The following is a 15,791-nucleotide window of genomic DNA, read 5'->3' as shown; positions in this document are numbered from 1 at the left end:
CAGGGAATGGGTCAGACAGAAAACCATCTACACAAACTCGTCCCGAGCATTCTCTCATAAAACAGTATCAGAAGGTTGGTAAATTTTTGGGACAACCAAAAATGTGTAATAGTTAGAAAAGTCCAGGTCTGTTACTGTTCTCTGCATTTTTCCTGCATCTGACAACCTCCCAATATCATGTCTGCCATTCCTCTTGTTGGCTTCAAATTATATTGTGACTCTGACAGCACATGGTTAGCAATGTTGCATAACAGACAATCAAAGAAATACTCTGGCCAGAACCTTTCCAGCAATCCAGAGTAATGAGATACCATGGTAGTTGCCACAGTTTGACTTTCTACCTTTCCTCCTGTATATAGTTACAATGGTGGTATATTTGAAGTCTTCTGGTACATCTTTAGTACTTCATATACTGAGTCCATACAATCACCTCCATACTTTGTCTCTTTGGTGCATTCTGTCATTTTTCCATATCAAGGGATGTTCTGGATAAAGATCTGCCTCCACATTAGGTTTCCTTGGATGATATTTAACTTTGAAGTTAAAGCTAGTTCTGCAGCACAGTGGTGTGCTATCATGATCAGCCTTTCAGGATGCAAACATATGTTAAGGGGTTGTTATGACTGTAAACCCTGAAGGATTGTGCATAGCAGAGGTAGTCACGAAATTTGTCAGCTACAGCCCATTTCAGAGATAGAAACTCTAGCTTTTTTGAATGAAGGTGAAATTCTTCTCATCTGCAGGTTTCAGAGTAACAGACGTGTTAGTCTGTATTCGCAAAAAGAAAAGGAATACTTGTGGCACCTTAGAGACTAACCAATTTATTTGAGCATGAGCTTTCGTGAGCTACAGCTCACTTCATCGGATGCGTACTCTTGACCCATAACAAATTATTCTTAATTTAACTTCTTGACATTGTTCTAAGACTACATCTAGTCCTTTACTGGAAGCATCAATATGTAGGATGAAAGGCAAGCCAAAACTAGGATAGGACACTATTAGTGGCTGTATCAGGCAGTCAGTCAGCTGGTTTAAAAAACTCTTTGATGTTGCTCAGTCCATGTACTAACTGGCTGTTTGAAGGATATCTGGCTATATGCTTTCCCTTATCCTTTGCCACTGAAAGGCAGTAGGTGCATTTGTTAAACCAATGGGATACTAACCCATTCATACAAACCTCATGGTATAATGAAGGCTATGAGGTGGCAGTTTTGTTCAGCCATGAACAGAGAACCAAGATTTGCCTCATAGTCCATTCAGAACATTGTGGATTTGAGAGAGGAACTGTCTGTCTCATATGGTTTTGCTAGTTAATTCCCAAGAGTTGAAGCAGAATCTTAGACTACTATCCCTATTTCAGACACATGCCACGGGTGATGAATAGGATGACTCTGACTTGGTGATCCATCCCCTGTTCAGGAAATCTTGCAGATATTCCTTTAACTCTTTATATAGTAGATAAGACACAGATGTAATATATATTACGGCTTGTAGTTTGATATGCATATACAAACTAGGGATCCATCTCATGTCTCCAACAGCTCTAGAGAAGGCATGGTACTCCTCTTTCAGCATCTGCTGGGCCATTTCTCTTTGCATCTCTGATAAATGGCTGAGGATCACTGCTGGTTCAAACAGATCTCGATCCTCCACTCTGCTTAGAGGCTCTTCTCTTTGTTGACTTCTTTCTTGATCCTTGTACTTCTGTTTCTCTCTTTTGGCACTAATGCCACCTATAAGAGTTTTATTTGTTGAGTATCCATTGGAATTTCAGATTTAATCTGCTGTAAACTTCCCAGGACAGTTCATCTCTTCAAAATAATGTCACATTTTAAGTGGTTATTCACAAGGATATTTAACCAGCAAGATGATCCTTAAGGTATTTTGACTAGTGTCTCATATACGTCCAAATCCTCAAACCACTGAGCAACAGCATCTAGTTCAAACACTTCAGTTACATTTTCAGTACCCAGGCCTGCATGTTATATTAGTGGTTTTTCCTTCAGGGATAATGACATCCTTTCTCCCCCATTTTAACCATGCACAATTTGTCTGCATTCTTGTTTCTGATGGTACATCAAAAGTGGAAGCTCTTGTGAACAACATGAGGAAATACACATTTCACATTGTTAATAAGGCTAGATGCCTCATAAGGTGAATTGCAGCAATCATGTTTGACTATCTGCTCAATAACACTGTAGCCAATGACTACATTTGCTAATTTGTGTGGACTGACCAGCACAGAAATAGTCTAGATATCATAATTTTTGCTTAATTAAAACTGGACTTCAATCCACTCTTTGTAAGGGATTTGATTCTATTGGCTGCTTTAAAATCCCGCCCATCTTCCATTTCCAATAACGTCAAGCTTTCTAAAGTGTGTTCATGGGAGATTACCATCTTACCCATTTACTCGAGACCAAGCATGCCTGTGCCCCAGTATCCCATAAGGCTTCAGTTTTACTTTATTGAGGAAATGTTGCCACACCTGAGATCTCTTTCCAAATAAATTACCTACTCTCTTTTGCTGCCTGGGTGTTAGATGCCAAATGCAGGCTACTCCTAGTAAATTAGTCTTAATACAACCTTAAGATCCAACTCAGTTTTGATAGGCTCAGATCAGTTTTCCCTCTAAAGAGTTTCTGAGGCTGAAACCTGGGCAAACTGGCCTGATTACAGCTTCCATTATCTCTGCTTCAGGGTACCTCTTTTGAATCCCACTTTCAATATGACAGCTCAGACGAAACTCAGGCTTAATTTATTCCTTTTGCAGGGAGCTGTCAAAGTCTTTTTCAAAACCTGGTTCTGTTTTCTGGGGTGTGGGTGACAGATTTTTCATGGGGGGGGGTTGGTTTTTAATTTCCTCCATGCTTTCCTGAAACTGCATCAAGCCATTTTAATTTTTCAGCATACTGTTTCTGAATTGTCCCTATTTTAATTGTGTCAGTTTGCTTCTCTTTTTCTATAGAACCGAGGACTAAAATTTGATTTTTTTAAACTCCAGCATCACAGACAATCCCTGATCATCCACCTGTTCCCAGAAGAGTCTACAGCAGCTTCTAGGCAGGTTCATATCTTGGTGAGGTCAGATTATTGCAATTCAACCTCTCCTTCCTGGTTCCGTAAATGTTAGGAAGTATGTGATCCACTGGTGAACGTGCTACAGGTCTTCCTCTGTGCCAAAGGCTCTGAGTTGCTATAACCCCCAACTAGAATCATAGAATAATATCAGGGTTGGAAGGGACCTCAGGAAGTCATCTAGTCCAACCCCCTGCGCAAAGCAGGACCAATCCCCAATTTTTGCCCCAGATCCCTAAATGGCCCCCTCAAGGATTGAACTCACAACCCTGGGTTTAGCAGGCCAATGCTCAAACCACTGAGCTATCCCACCCCCAAAGTGTTGGCATTCTAGCTAAAGCTGTAGCAGGTCATAATTTTAGCTCTGAAGGTCCCTGGTTCAATTGCCACTGCGTAGGACAAAAACCTACATTTTCCCTTCCCTTTTTTTGGAGTGGGTGGAGGTGGAGGGGGTGGGGGGGAGGGAAGAGAAAGAGGATCAACTGGTCACCAGAGCTGACTTCTCTACCTTTTTTAACTGCACAGGGTGCTAGCAAGGATTTACTTTGCTCCTCAGAGCAGTAGAGAGAACCTCGTTTGTGGTCTGTGGGATGGAAAGAGGAACATGCTGTGGGGTGGAAAGAGGACACTTGTGTAATCTTGTTAGAGATAGAGCCTTAAATAGTCTCTAAAGCAGTTTCTGCTGCTTTAAGACAGTTTAGCGGTGGATACCCTTAGTCCTGTAGGTACCATAAAGCACTCAAGATCAACCAAGCAACTAATTCTAACCCATTCTCTGCATACACTGGACTGAGTGGGTCATTTTACTAAACATTTATATTAAAATTTTATTTTACATACATAAGCAGAACGCAATAACTTGAAAATTCACCATTTTTACACACTTTTTAATCGTAATTAAAACACATTCTGCCTGGCAAGAGGAAAAAAGAAAATTCTGAATTTGCATTGTTCTCAAATATGGTTTAGCAGCTGTTCTGCAGGTAATACAACGTATTTCCTGCACACATACATTCTCCAGGACGTTGTAAAGGGTCAAATGTTTCTTTTATAAATCAAAAAACAACAAAGTGATGGTCCACTCACATTGCTTAAGCTTCCATCCGATTTCTTTGCCTGTTTCTTTTCCAGTAGCTCTGGTAATGAAAGCTGTTAGGAGGCCCGCCAATCACCCTGACAATCACAGCTCACTGTTAATCTCAAGGATTTTGATAATATACACAGTCTACCCTCCCTTCACTATCCTGGGTAACTCAGCATTCTGGCCTTCTTTATTCTTTGGAGAATTATCTGAAAGAAGAAACTGCAACATTATAAAACTCCAAGACTGCAACCTGCAAACAGGGTTTTCTTAGACAATAGCTTCTTTAGACGATGAGACTCGGATTAAGAATTTGGAAAGACAAGTACAAGTGCATGAACTTGGTTTTATAAACATTAAATTATTTTAAAATCCAATCAGCCTTTCTTCATTCAATGAATAAAAGACAGAAAGGTATTGAGACAATGTATATAGTCTATTAGCTATGTTACACTGCTGGAAGTGATATTTCTTAGCTTTTCATTCCATTAAACAATGGAAACATTTAAACATTTGAAATAATGGAACTAAAGGGTGAGTTTGTGTCAGTTGTCAAGTCTGAATTCCTTATTTACAAAATTTGTTTGTTTGAAGACTTTAATAATAAAGTAAATACAATATTTTCCCCCCAAAATAAAAAGTTACCTTATTTCTCTTTTTTTTTTTTGGAAGCAAACTACATCTGCAAACTATTAATTATCCAATACTTGTAAAACCTTTTATATCATATATACGAATATTTCCTTACAAGTCCTGCACTGTGTTCCAACTGGCAGAAAAATATATTATTTGCAGACTGTGACCACACACTGACCCTGCCTCTGTAAACACAACTTTAATATCAACAAACACTGCATTACCCATATCTCCACACCACTGTAAAGGCAACAAGAAATTGTACAGTATATTCACATGCACAAATATCTAATTTTGAGTGTACTAAAAACTGAGATTGTATTAAATTCTTCAGTTGCAAAGTAAAAAAACAAACCTGGATCAATATTCCAGAGTTGTCATGAAAATAGAAATGTTCTGGGTTCAGCTCATGTAATTAAAGTTTAAAGATCCATGTATTCTGTAAATTTGATTTATTGCAAGTTACCTGGAAGTAACTGCAAAATTCAACAGATGTTTTGGATAAGCTCTATTTCTCACAGGTAAATCAGCATAACAGCAAAATCCTAAATTAATTAGTAAAAAAGTTTCTGCATTCTTTAACTAACATGAGCTGCCTGATTAGTCTTATTTCTGTTTTAATTAGCAGCCTAACTAGAACAGTATCAATACTAAAGAAAAAATCCACATACACCCACTGTTACTACATAATGGAATCTGAACTACCTGACTTTTAAATTCAGGTGGGAAAGGGAGGGTAGATTTTCAGTAAATAAAGCCCTATGTAAAAAAGAGTGCATCACTTTAAAGCTAGGAGTCTCTCCAGCATTTACAAAAATAGTAACATTTATAGGGTTCACTTGAGCTGCTTTTGAAAAGCAGCACTTCGGGGTTGGCTGGCGTCAGTGGCAATTCATGTATACAGAGTGTTAGTTTGCAAAGCACACAGCTATGGGTGCATGTATATTATACACACACACACACGAGAGAGAGAGAGAGATTGACTAAATACGAATTGCGAACACAGCATAGGTCTTCTGTATTCACAATTCTTATTCAGTAGCAGCTTCAAGGAGTTCTGTACCACCCCTGTGGCCCATATGCAGACTGCACAGTCAAGATCTGATAGAAGGCAAGCTACAGGGAGTGAGTGGGGTTTGGGGTGTTGGAGTCACTGCCCAAATCACAGGCTATGGTGACAGTAGAAGTGCTCAGAAGTGTTACTGTCTAACTTCCCCATGTAGACCCAAACTGTGGCTTGGGCAGTGAATCCTGGGTGGTGAATCCAGGGCCTCAAACTCCACTCAGAATCCCTGCAGCTTGCCTCCTATCAGACCTGGACTGCACAGTCTGTGGAGGAGAAGAAGCTGGAGGCCCTGGGGAAGTAAAAAGAAAGAGAAGGAGAAGAGCTACTTGTAACAATCCCATAGGCCAGGGGCTATTATGCCAACCATAGTTCATTCCAGATATGCCCTGGCATGCCCTAAACGCTGGGGAACAAGAAGAAGTTACTGCAGAGCTGGCTACTCTGGCTCTATACCAACCATGGATTCTCCCACACAGAGAAATCCTCAGCTACCCTTTTTAGAGCAGCTTTACAACCACTATGCACCACTCAGATGGTACAAAGAGTCCACAGGATAGGACGTGCCTGGCCCTTTTTGTTAATATTAGCACATATGATAAGAAAAATTAATCACAGATCTGTATACTAAAGTCAAAAGGGAATCCAATAAAAATTATAAATTAATACCAAGAATTTTCTAAGACAAGAGGATAACTAGGAGTGGAAATTTGCATAGTTTCAAAAAAGGTTCAGGTGGCTGCTGCATACCAGTTACAAAATATGCTAAAAATATAATCTAAAATGTTATAGATCAGTGTCTTGCTGCCAGGATTTCTTGAAACTCAGTGCTCACGCTTAATATGTAGGAATACATTAAATAACAAGTCAGTAAATAAAATTGCAGATGGACAGAAAAGATTGTTCCTATTACAAACATCCTGGAACTCCCAGTCATAAGAAATTAAACACACAACTGACTGTGGTTATAAGTATGTAAAGAAAGTTTCACATGACTACTATAAAAATTCATCTTTAAGAAACTATTTCCAATATATCCAGCATACACTAACAATGCTGATGTGTAATGAAATCCTTGCGTTTTGCCATTACCTTAGAAGCCAATGTAAAGAATCAGGTTCTGGATAAAATGTACTGCAAACTCATTACATTCAAGTGTTAATAGCAGATTAGTTTTATGCTAGTTTACTACAGTAGACACAATCTGAAAGTCATTGGGAGTCTGCAAGGGTACAAAAGTCTGCCCATGCATATAATATTGCAGTATCAGGGCCTAAGTTTGAACCTTCCTGTAGTATGAAGTAAAGAATTATTCACATCATCATCACTGTAGCATATTGTCATAACAAATATAAATACTGAATTACAAAAAATTCCTTATCATTCTAACTGATGGTGAATCAAATTAAACAAATTTACAAGTAATTAGCCATTCACAAGAGTCTGTGCGCTAAGTTGGTATTAAGTGCTTAGTAGGTAGCCTTCCACACTCTATAAGTTACTCATCTCCAGATATGAATGTTATTTCACTAGCAAAATGGCAGTATGTAATCCAGTTCTGCTAGAAAAATAGCATTCCTCTAGTGAAAGTGACACGCGAGTTTTCTAAGGATGTGATGTAACAGAATAAAGATATGGCATTTAGCCATATAGGTATGTGGAAAGGCAATAAAAAGTGGAGGGAAGGATAAGAAAGGAAAAAGCATGAATACCCAGATGAGGAGGGCTCCCCAGCCAGCAACCTAGAATCTTTAGCCAGATTCTTTGGATATTAACCTGATCCTGAATAAGTAATGTGCGAAGTATTAGGTTAACATTTTATTGCAATTTTGCTTAATACATTTTTTTTTTAAAAGAAGCAGCAGCAGAAATGCTGAGAAACATGAGAGGAATAAAAGGTGAGTCTCCAAACAAAATCAACAATTTAAAAAAGTTTGTTAATGTCTTAGGCCCCATTTCAACAAAGCATATGTTCAAGTTTGTGTTCATACAGCACATAGCACCATGGGACATGTAACTGGGTCTGTGTATTCTATCACAATATTAATAAACAACAACAACAAAATAAGTGGTAGATATGAAGAGAAAGGAGTGAATATTTACCCATTCCAGTTCCAGCTGGTGCAATCTCTCTGGAGAAGATTTCCACAGCCTTTTTCTGCTTATGGTGTACAGCAAGCCAGATAACAGCTTCCCGTGGACCCTATTTCCAAATATTAGAAGTAACGGGTTCAAGAATGATAAGCAAAGGTTAACTTACATGCAGAGTACTAGTAAATTTAAACATGTAGAATCACATAAAACTGAACTACCACTACTGCAGTTGAGACACTGCAGAAAGCCAATCACTATACAGTATTACTAAGCACTATAACCATTTGCATTCAATGACATTCAAGCCTGGGCTTGCATTCTAATAAATCTATCTAAGGATCGATATCGATCTAATATCTATATAAAAATCAACTGATATCCTTCTCTTACAGAACTTTTGAATTTTATATATACACACACACACACACACACACACACACTCATTTTTGTCTCATTTTGAACCTACTGAAAACATTGTGGGGTCAAAGCTAATGGGCCAGGCTCAAACCCTACATGAGGAGAGCTTGCTGTGCCTGGAGGGATTCACTCATGGAGGAGAGGGCAATGAAAACACTGTGCCCCCTTTCCTCAGTGGTTTCATAAGAGGAAGGCACTTTTAAAAATCCATCAGGCTGGGGAAAAGCCAACAGGTGCGGAGGAGCACGTGGTTCGGACAGAGACATCCTTTAGGGGAAGATCTACTAATGGAGATTCTCTATGTCCTGGTAAGGAGGATAGTATGGAAGATAAAATACAGTTAGGATCCGATGAGAAACAGTCAAATGAAAAAAGTCTCATTAAATTACAGCTAAAAAGGGACAAGTTTTTAAAGTGCATATATACCAATGCTAGAAGTCTAAATAGGATGGGTGAACTAGAGTGCCTCGTATTAAATGAGAATATTAATATAATAGGCATCACAGAAACTTGGTGGAATGAGGATAATCAATGGGACACAGTAATACCAGGGTACAAAATACATCGGAAGGGCAGAACAGGTCGTGCTGGTGGGGGAGTGGAACTATATGTGAAAGAAAGCATAGAATCAAATGAAGTAAAAACCTTAAATGAACCAAATTGTACCACAGAATCTCTATGGATAGTAATTCCACGCTCGGATAATAAGAATATAGCAACAGGCATATATTACCGACCACCTGACCAGGATGGTGGTAGTGACTGTGAAATGCTCAGGGAGATGAGAGAGGCTATCAAAATACAAAACTCAATAATAATGGGGGATTTCAACTATCCCCCATTGACTGGGTACATATCACCTCAGGACGGGATGCAGAGATAAAGTTTCTTGACACCTTAAATGACTGCTTCTTGAGGCAGCTAGTCCTGGAACCCACCAGAGGAGAAGCAATTCTTGATTTAGTCCTAAGTGGAGCACAGGATCAGGTCTCAGAGGTGAATATAGCTGGACTACTTGGTAATAGTGACCATAATATAATTAAATTTAACATCCTTGTAGTGGGGAAAACACCACAATGGCCCAACGCTGGAGCATTTAATTTTAGAAAGGGGAACTACTCAAAAATGAGGAGGTTAGTTAAGCAGAAATTAAAAGGTACAGCACCAAAAGTAAAGTCCCCGCAAGCTGCATGGAAATTTTTTAAATACACCATAATAGAGGCTTAACTTAAATGTATATCCCAAATTTAAAAAACATAGTAAGAGACCCAAAAAAGAGCAACCATGGCTAAACAACAAAGTAAAACAAGCAGTGAGAGGCAAAAAGGCATCCTTTAAAAAGTGGAAGTTAAATCTGAGTGAGGAAAATAGAAAGGAACATAAACTCTGGCAAATGAAGTGTAAAAATACAATTAAGGCGGCGCGAAAAGAATTTGAAGAACAGCTAGCCAAAGACTCAAAATCTAATAAAATTTTTTTTGCTAATTACATCAGAAGCTGGAAGCCTGCTAAACAACCAGTGGGGCCACTGGACAATCAAGATGCTAAAAGAGCGCTCAAGGATGATAAGGCCATTGCAGAGAAACTAAATTAATTCTTTGCATTGGTCTTCACGTTTGAGGATGTGAGGGAGATTCCCAGACCTGAGCCATTCTTTTTAGGTGGCGAATATGAGGAACTGTCCCAGACTAAGGTGTCATGAGAGGAGGTTTTGGAACAAATTGATAAACTAAACAGTAATAAGTCAGCAGGACCAGATGATATTTACCCAAGAGTTCTGAAGGAACTCAAATATGAAATTGCAGGACTACTAACCATAGCCTGTAAACAGCACTTAAATCAGCTTCTGTACTGACTGGAGGACAGCTAATGTGACGCCAATTTTTAAAAAGGGCTCCAGAGGTGATCCTGGCAATTACAGGCCTGTAAGCTGACTTCAGTACTGGGCAAACTGGTTGAAACTATAGTAAAGAACAAAAAACTGTCAGACTCATAGATTAACATAATTTATTGGGGACTAATCAACATGGTTTTTGTAAAGGGAAATCATGCCTCACCAATCTACTAGAATTCTTGGGTGGCGGGGGTGTCAACAAGAATGTGGACAAGGGGGATCCAATGGTTATAGTGTATTTAGATGTTCAGAATGCCTTTGGCAAGGTTCCTCACCAAAGGCTCTTAAGAAAAGTAATCAATCATGGGATAAGAGGGAAGGTTGTCTCATGGATTGGTTAAAAGATAGGAAACAAAGGATAGGAATAAATAGTCAGTTTTCAGAATGGAGAGAGGTAAATTGTGGTGTCCCCCACAGGTCTGTACTGGGACCAGTCCTATTTAACATATTCATAAATCAACAATCTGGAAAAAGGGGTAAATGGTGAGGTAGCAAAATTTGCAGATGATACAAAATTACTAAAGATGGTTAAGTCCCAGGCAGACTGCCACGAGCAACAAAAGGATCTCTCAAAACTGGGTGACTGGGCAATAAAATGGCAGATGAAATTTAATGTTGATAAATTCAAAGTACTGCACATTGGAAAACATAATCCCAACTATACATATAAAATGATGGGATCTAAATTAGTTGTTACCACCCAAGAAAGAGATCTTGGAGTCACTGTGGATAGTTCTCTGAAAACATCCACTCAATGTGTAGCGGCAGTCAAAAAAGCGAACAGAATGTTGGGAATCATTAAGAAAAGGATAGATAATAAGACAGAAAATATCATATTGCTTCTATATAAATCCATGGTATGCCCATATCTTGAATACTGAGTGCAGACGTGGTCACTCCATCTCAAAAAAAGATATATTGAACTGGAAAAGATTCAGAAAAGGGCAACAAAAATGATTAGGGGTAAGGAACAGCTGCCATATGATGAGAGATTATTGAGACTGGGACTTTGCATCTTGGAAAAGAGACAACTAAGGGGGGATATGATTGAGATCTATAAAATCATGACTGATGTGGAGAAAGTGGAGTAAATAACACTTCCTTATTCACTCCTTCTCATAACACAAGAACTAGGGGCCACCAAACGAAATTAATAGGCAGCTGTTTTAAAACAAACAAAAGGAAGTATTTTTTCACATAACGCAGAGTCAACCTGTGGAACTCCTTGCCAAAGGATGTTGCGAAGGCCAAGACTATAACAGCACTCAAAAAAAGAACTAGATAAATTCATGGAGGATAGGCCCATCAATGGCTATTAGCCAGGATGGGCAGGGATGGTGTCCCTAGCCTCTGTTTGCCAGAAGCTGGGAATGGGCGACAGGCGATGGATCGCTTGATGATTAGCTGCTCTGCCATTTCCTCTGGGGCACCTGGTATTAGCCACTGTTGGAAGACAGGATACTGGGCTAGATGGACCTTTGGTCTGACCCACTATGGTCGTTCTTATGTTGCTAGCAGAGACTGCTGTGAGGACGCATTAAGTCAATGCACTGCCTCCACCCTCCCATACCTTCTTCTAGCTCCTTAGCCATACTTCACTTTCCAGGCCAATACTGCCCACTTCTCACTTCAATTTTCATTCTGCAAAGTCTGCCCTGGAATGGTTTTTCTGCCACTGGAGGATCCTCTATTGGGATCTACATTTTGGCAAAAGCTTTAGGATGAAACCTTGGCTCCCATGAAGTCAATGGCAAAACTCCCATTGACTTCAATGGAGCCAGGATTTCACATTTTTTATTAAAAAAACCTTCTCTATTGTATGTTTTTCTCTTTATATTTAAGCAAAAATTGTTGTCTTGTGCAGATGTAATCCCTAAATGTATCTGCCTAAACACAGCATTTCTAAATATTCTCCTTTTTTTGCAGCTGGGGTAAGATTCCTTCTCCAGTCTCCTCTGATCGTTTTCTGCTTTTACTCTCATTTCAATGACAGCCTCTGTCAGCTTTAGGTTTCTTTTTTTACAACAAGCAACCAACCATACCTCTGTTTTTTCAAGTGGGAATTTACATTCTTCAGTAAGGTAAATGCTTGGGTCAGCTTTGATTCTACCCTTTTGATCAAATTTCCAATACTAAGTCTGTCCTATATCAGTTATTTGGAATACAAATCTAATATACCATCCTCAGTTCCCTAGGAACAATAATAAATGTTTCTACTTTTTATATGAAATGGGATTGCACAAAGTTATAACCCTAAAACTCAGATTTTTCTCACATGGAACTATAAAGTGTTGTGAAATATTTCCTCTTCCTGAAAGTCAGCTATACTATACAATTTACAGTTCATGCTAAGTTCTTCTTGCAGCCCCTCTAGGTCTATCCAAGGTCATGTTAGACTTATATAAACTTTAATTTCTTCACTGCAGACTGTGTGTCTCAAACCTAGTTTTGCTAAGAGATTTACTCTCCTTAGTGAACATGGAGAAAAATTCTAAAAGTTTCTTTGGTAAGTTCACATGAAATCCTGGTCCCATTTAACACAATGGCAAAACTCTCATTGATTCAAACAGGAGCAGGATTTGGCCTCTCAAGATGAGGAGGCTTTTTTCTCATTTCCATTTTCTTCTGTCCTTTTGCTATAAAGAAATGTTCACAGGGAAAGGAGACATTCTATGAAAACACATCAACATTAAATATCAAACATATTATTAGTTCCTACAAACCAGTCCTGCTTTAGACTCTGCTTCTGGAATGTTGTGCATAAAGAATATTAGACTCATGATATATTCTAGCAAAAAATGGGCAGAGAAAAGAAGTAAAGCAACCAAAAAGGGAGAATCCAACAAAGTGGAGCCAAACCAGTCAGAGATTATCCTCATTCTCTGTTTGTTCAATGCCCTTTATTCTTTCTACTTCATTATGTTGTGTCTGCCACATTTTATTTCAGTTTCCCATTAGAATCATCCCTGCAGGACCCTAGAGAGAACAAAGCACCATCTCTGCTCACTGGGGTCTACCCTTCCTTTAACTTCCTCCTCCCAGCAGGTACTGGGTCATACTCTTCTGCTCATTTACTATTACCTTCTCTCCCCCTCACAGAAAACTGCTGTGGTAAGTGGGGAGACCATGTTCCTGCTTCCTCTGCCCACTCATAGTCCAACAGCCTACCACTCAGTGAGCTTTTCCCCCCTTACAGCTAGAGGCTGCACTAGTAACTCACAGGGGGAGTTGGCTCAGTTGCAGGTTGCAAGCCAGTGGCAGGTAGCAAGCCAGTGGCTGGGAGGAAGGTTGCAATGGTCCTAATGCTGTTGGTGGATACCCAGATGGCTCCTTCACAGCCACAAAACGGTCAGCTCTAACCAGCCAAGGAGGACACAGATCCACATCACAGGTAGCTGGTGCTCGCTAACAAATAAGATACTCTTGGGTTTGTATTAATATACCACTAGGGAACTTCCCAAGTGCCTAAAATCATGTAGCTGATACGTAGCCCAATACCTCTCAAGATACAGTACTTGAAATATGCACCACTGTGGCTCATTTCAGGTGACGTGATTGCTAAAGTATGTTAGTTTTCCCTATGGCTAGATGCCCACTGCACGGTTTACACACACTGATAATATTTTCAGAACTAACAGAAACAGTTTACCGGCACTTTCCCCAGAGAAAGCATTTGCTTGGTGCTATTGCCAGGATTCTGGTAAGACTGGTATAATGATCCAGGAGGTTACACTTGGTGTATTCTGTAATTAGTTTTCACCAAGCCAGCAACATCAGCTTGGGGTGTCTGCTCTGGTTTCTGAGAGTCTGCCCTGAGGTAGGCATTCTCAGTTGTGAGGCACTCCAGACAGCATGACACAGTTTATGACTGATGCTGGAAGATTGACCAGTATCTTTTTTTTTGTTTAGCTTTTTTTATATCCAAGCTAGTGTTTACATTTTTTGAAGATGCAGCATCTACCTCAATCATATTATGTGGCAATGAGTTTTACAACTGGACTGTGATTTGATTTAAAAAGCATTTCCAATATAATTTTAAAATTTGTTGCCTTATAATCTCAGAGAGTCCACACTTGTTCATATCATCAATGGGCAAAGTAAATAGCAAAGTTTTACTAGTTTTCTTTATGCTACCCATTATTAAATAATCTCAACTTTTCTTAATCTTCTTCTTTCCCAACACTTTTAATGTCTTCTCACATCAAAACCTACAATGTCCCAGATCATATTTGTTGCCCATTCCCTTAGGATGAATGGAGGGCACATGGAGCATATGCTGTGAGAAAAATGCTGTGAGAAAAAAAAGCTACAAAAGCACCCAAATGCGCTCTTCATTCAAAGGACAAACACACTAGAAACTACCCAATGTCCTAGCAGTGCTGTCCTCTCTGGAACCTTCTTGTAATGCTCAATCCAATCCCCACTAAATTATATGGAAATACTCCTATGAATTCAGTGGACTATGCATCAGGTTCTTAATGAAGAAGAGGAGATGGTATGAATTCATTTGTAAAAATTATCTTTAATTGTTAAGCAATCCTGGTCTCTACTTTCTATGTGATGCTAAGCAAGTCACTTAAGCTAACCTTTTCACAGATAGTAACTAATCATGTGTTCCTCATTTTTTTGGCTGCTTGACTTGAGACCATGGGGTTTGATGATCTTATATTCTCTGTGTGTCAGTTCCCTATCTGTAAATCAGGGATTATAATAGCCACTCATCTCATAGGGGTGGTGCAAAAATAAATTAATGTTTATGAAGCACTCAGATATTATAATGAGTGCCATAGAAAAGCTCATGAAGAAATTAATACTGTCTTTAGAGCAGGGTTTGAATATTGTGCAGTAAATAAGAAGTGGGGGCTACAGATGGAATGTGGAGGAGAAAAACAAAACTACTGTCCATTCTGTGTACTAAATGAGAACATGGGTCCTGATGGGGGGGGGGGGGGGAGTATTATATCATGTAATTAAAGACAGTACCATAATGCACAGGCAACTTTAACTCTGACAATTCCTAAGTTCTGAGAGGTTGACCTTAGTAATATTATTTAATACAGTTTGTGTGTGTTTAAAATAGAGAATCAGAGTATAGGGTCCTGGAAAGGGAAGGCATAGGTCTGCCACATAAGCATTACATTCTGATTTAGCAGAGAGTGAGTTTTGCTGCACTGCAGAATGAAGTTAAGTATAAACATTAAAATAAACAATTACACTGATAAGTTACCTAGCTCTATTGTAGAAATTGACTGTTCATAAACAGTTTGTTAACTTTCTACATAACACATGTTCTTGTCTCCTATAAACATATATATTCAGCAATTTTAAAATACTGACACATTCTTCACATCAGATTCACAGACTGAGCTTTGCCAAACATGTATCTTGGAATTTTGCAAGACTTTGCAACTGACAAAGAAGAATTAGATGCTACTGTTTTGGAACAAGACACACAACCTAAATATTTAAGTGTATGACTCAACTCAAGATTTATTTGCTGTCTTTTACAGATCTTCATATGTGTGGAT

At 39.0% G+C, this 15,791-nt stretch overlaps 1 protein-coding gene across 2 annotated transcripts in view; it reads right to left on the bottom strand.

Annotated features, from left to right (window-relative positions):
- LOC144264082 (uncharacterized) overlaps positions 1-15,791 on the bottom strand; it is a 105,981-nt gene that overhangs the window by 41,551 nt on the left and 48,639 nt on the right. For both annotated transcript variants that reach the window (XR_013345942.1, XM_077815408.1), the window contains exon 13: positions 7,962-8,061. Coding sequence is in view for 1 of the 2 variants with exons in the window: in XM_077815408.1 (XP_077671534.1) it covers positions 7,962-8,061 (100 nt within the window). In the remaining variant the exon portion in view is untranslated. The remainder of the gene's footprint in view (positions 1-7,961; positions 8,062-15,791) is intronic.

This window comes from Eretmochelys imbricata, chromosome 4 (assembly GCF_965152235.1).
Source record: "Eretmochelys imbricata isolate rEreImb1 chromosome 4, rEreImb1.hap1, whole genome shotgun sequence".
NCBI classification, from domain to species: Eukaryota; Metazoa; Chordata; order Testudines; family Cheloniidae; genus Eretmochelys; species Eretmochelys imbricata.
The sequence above is the reverse complement of the archived record's forward strand: the minus strand, read 5'-3'. Positions and strand labels throughout refer to the sequence as shown.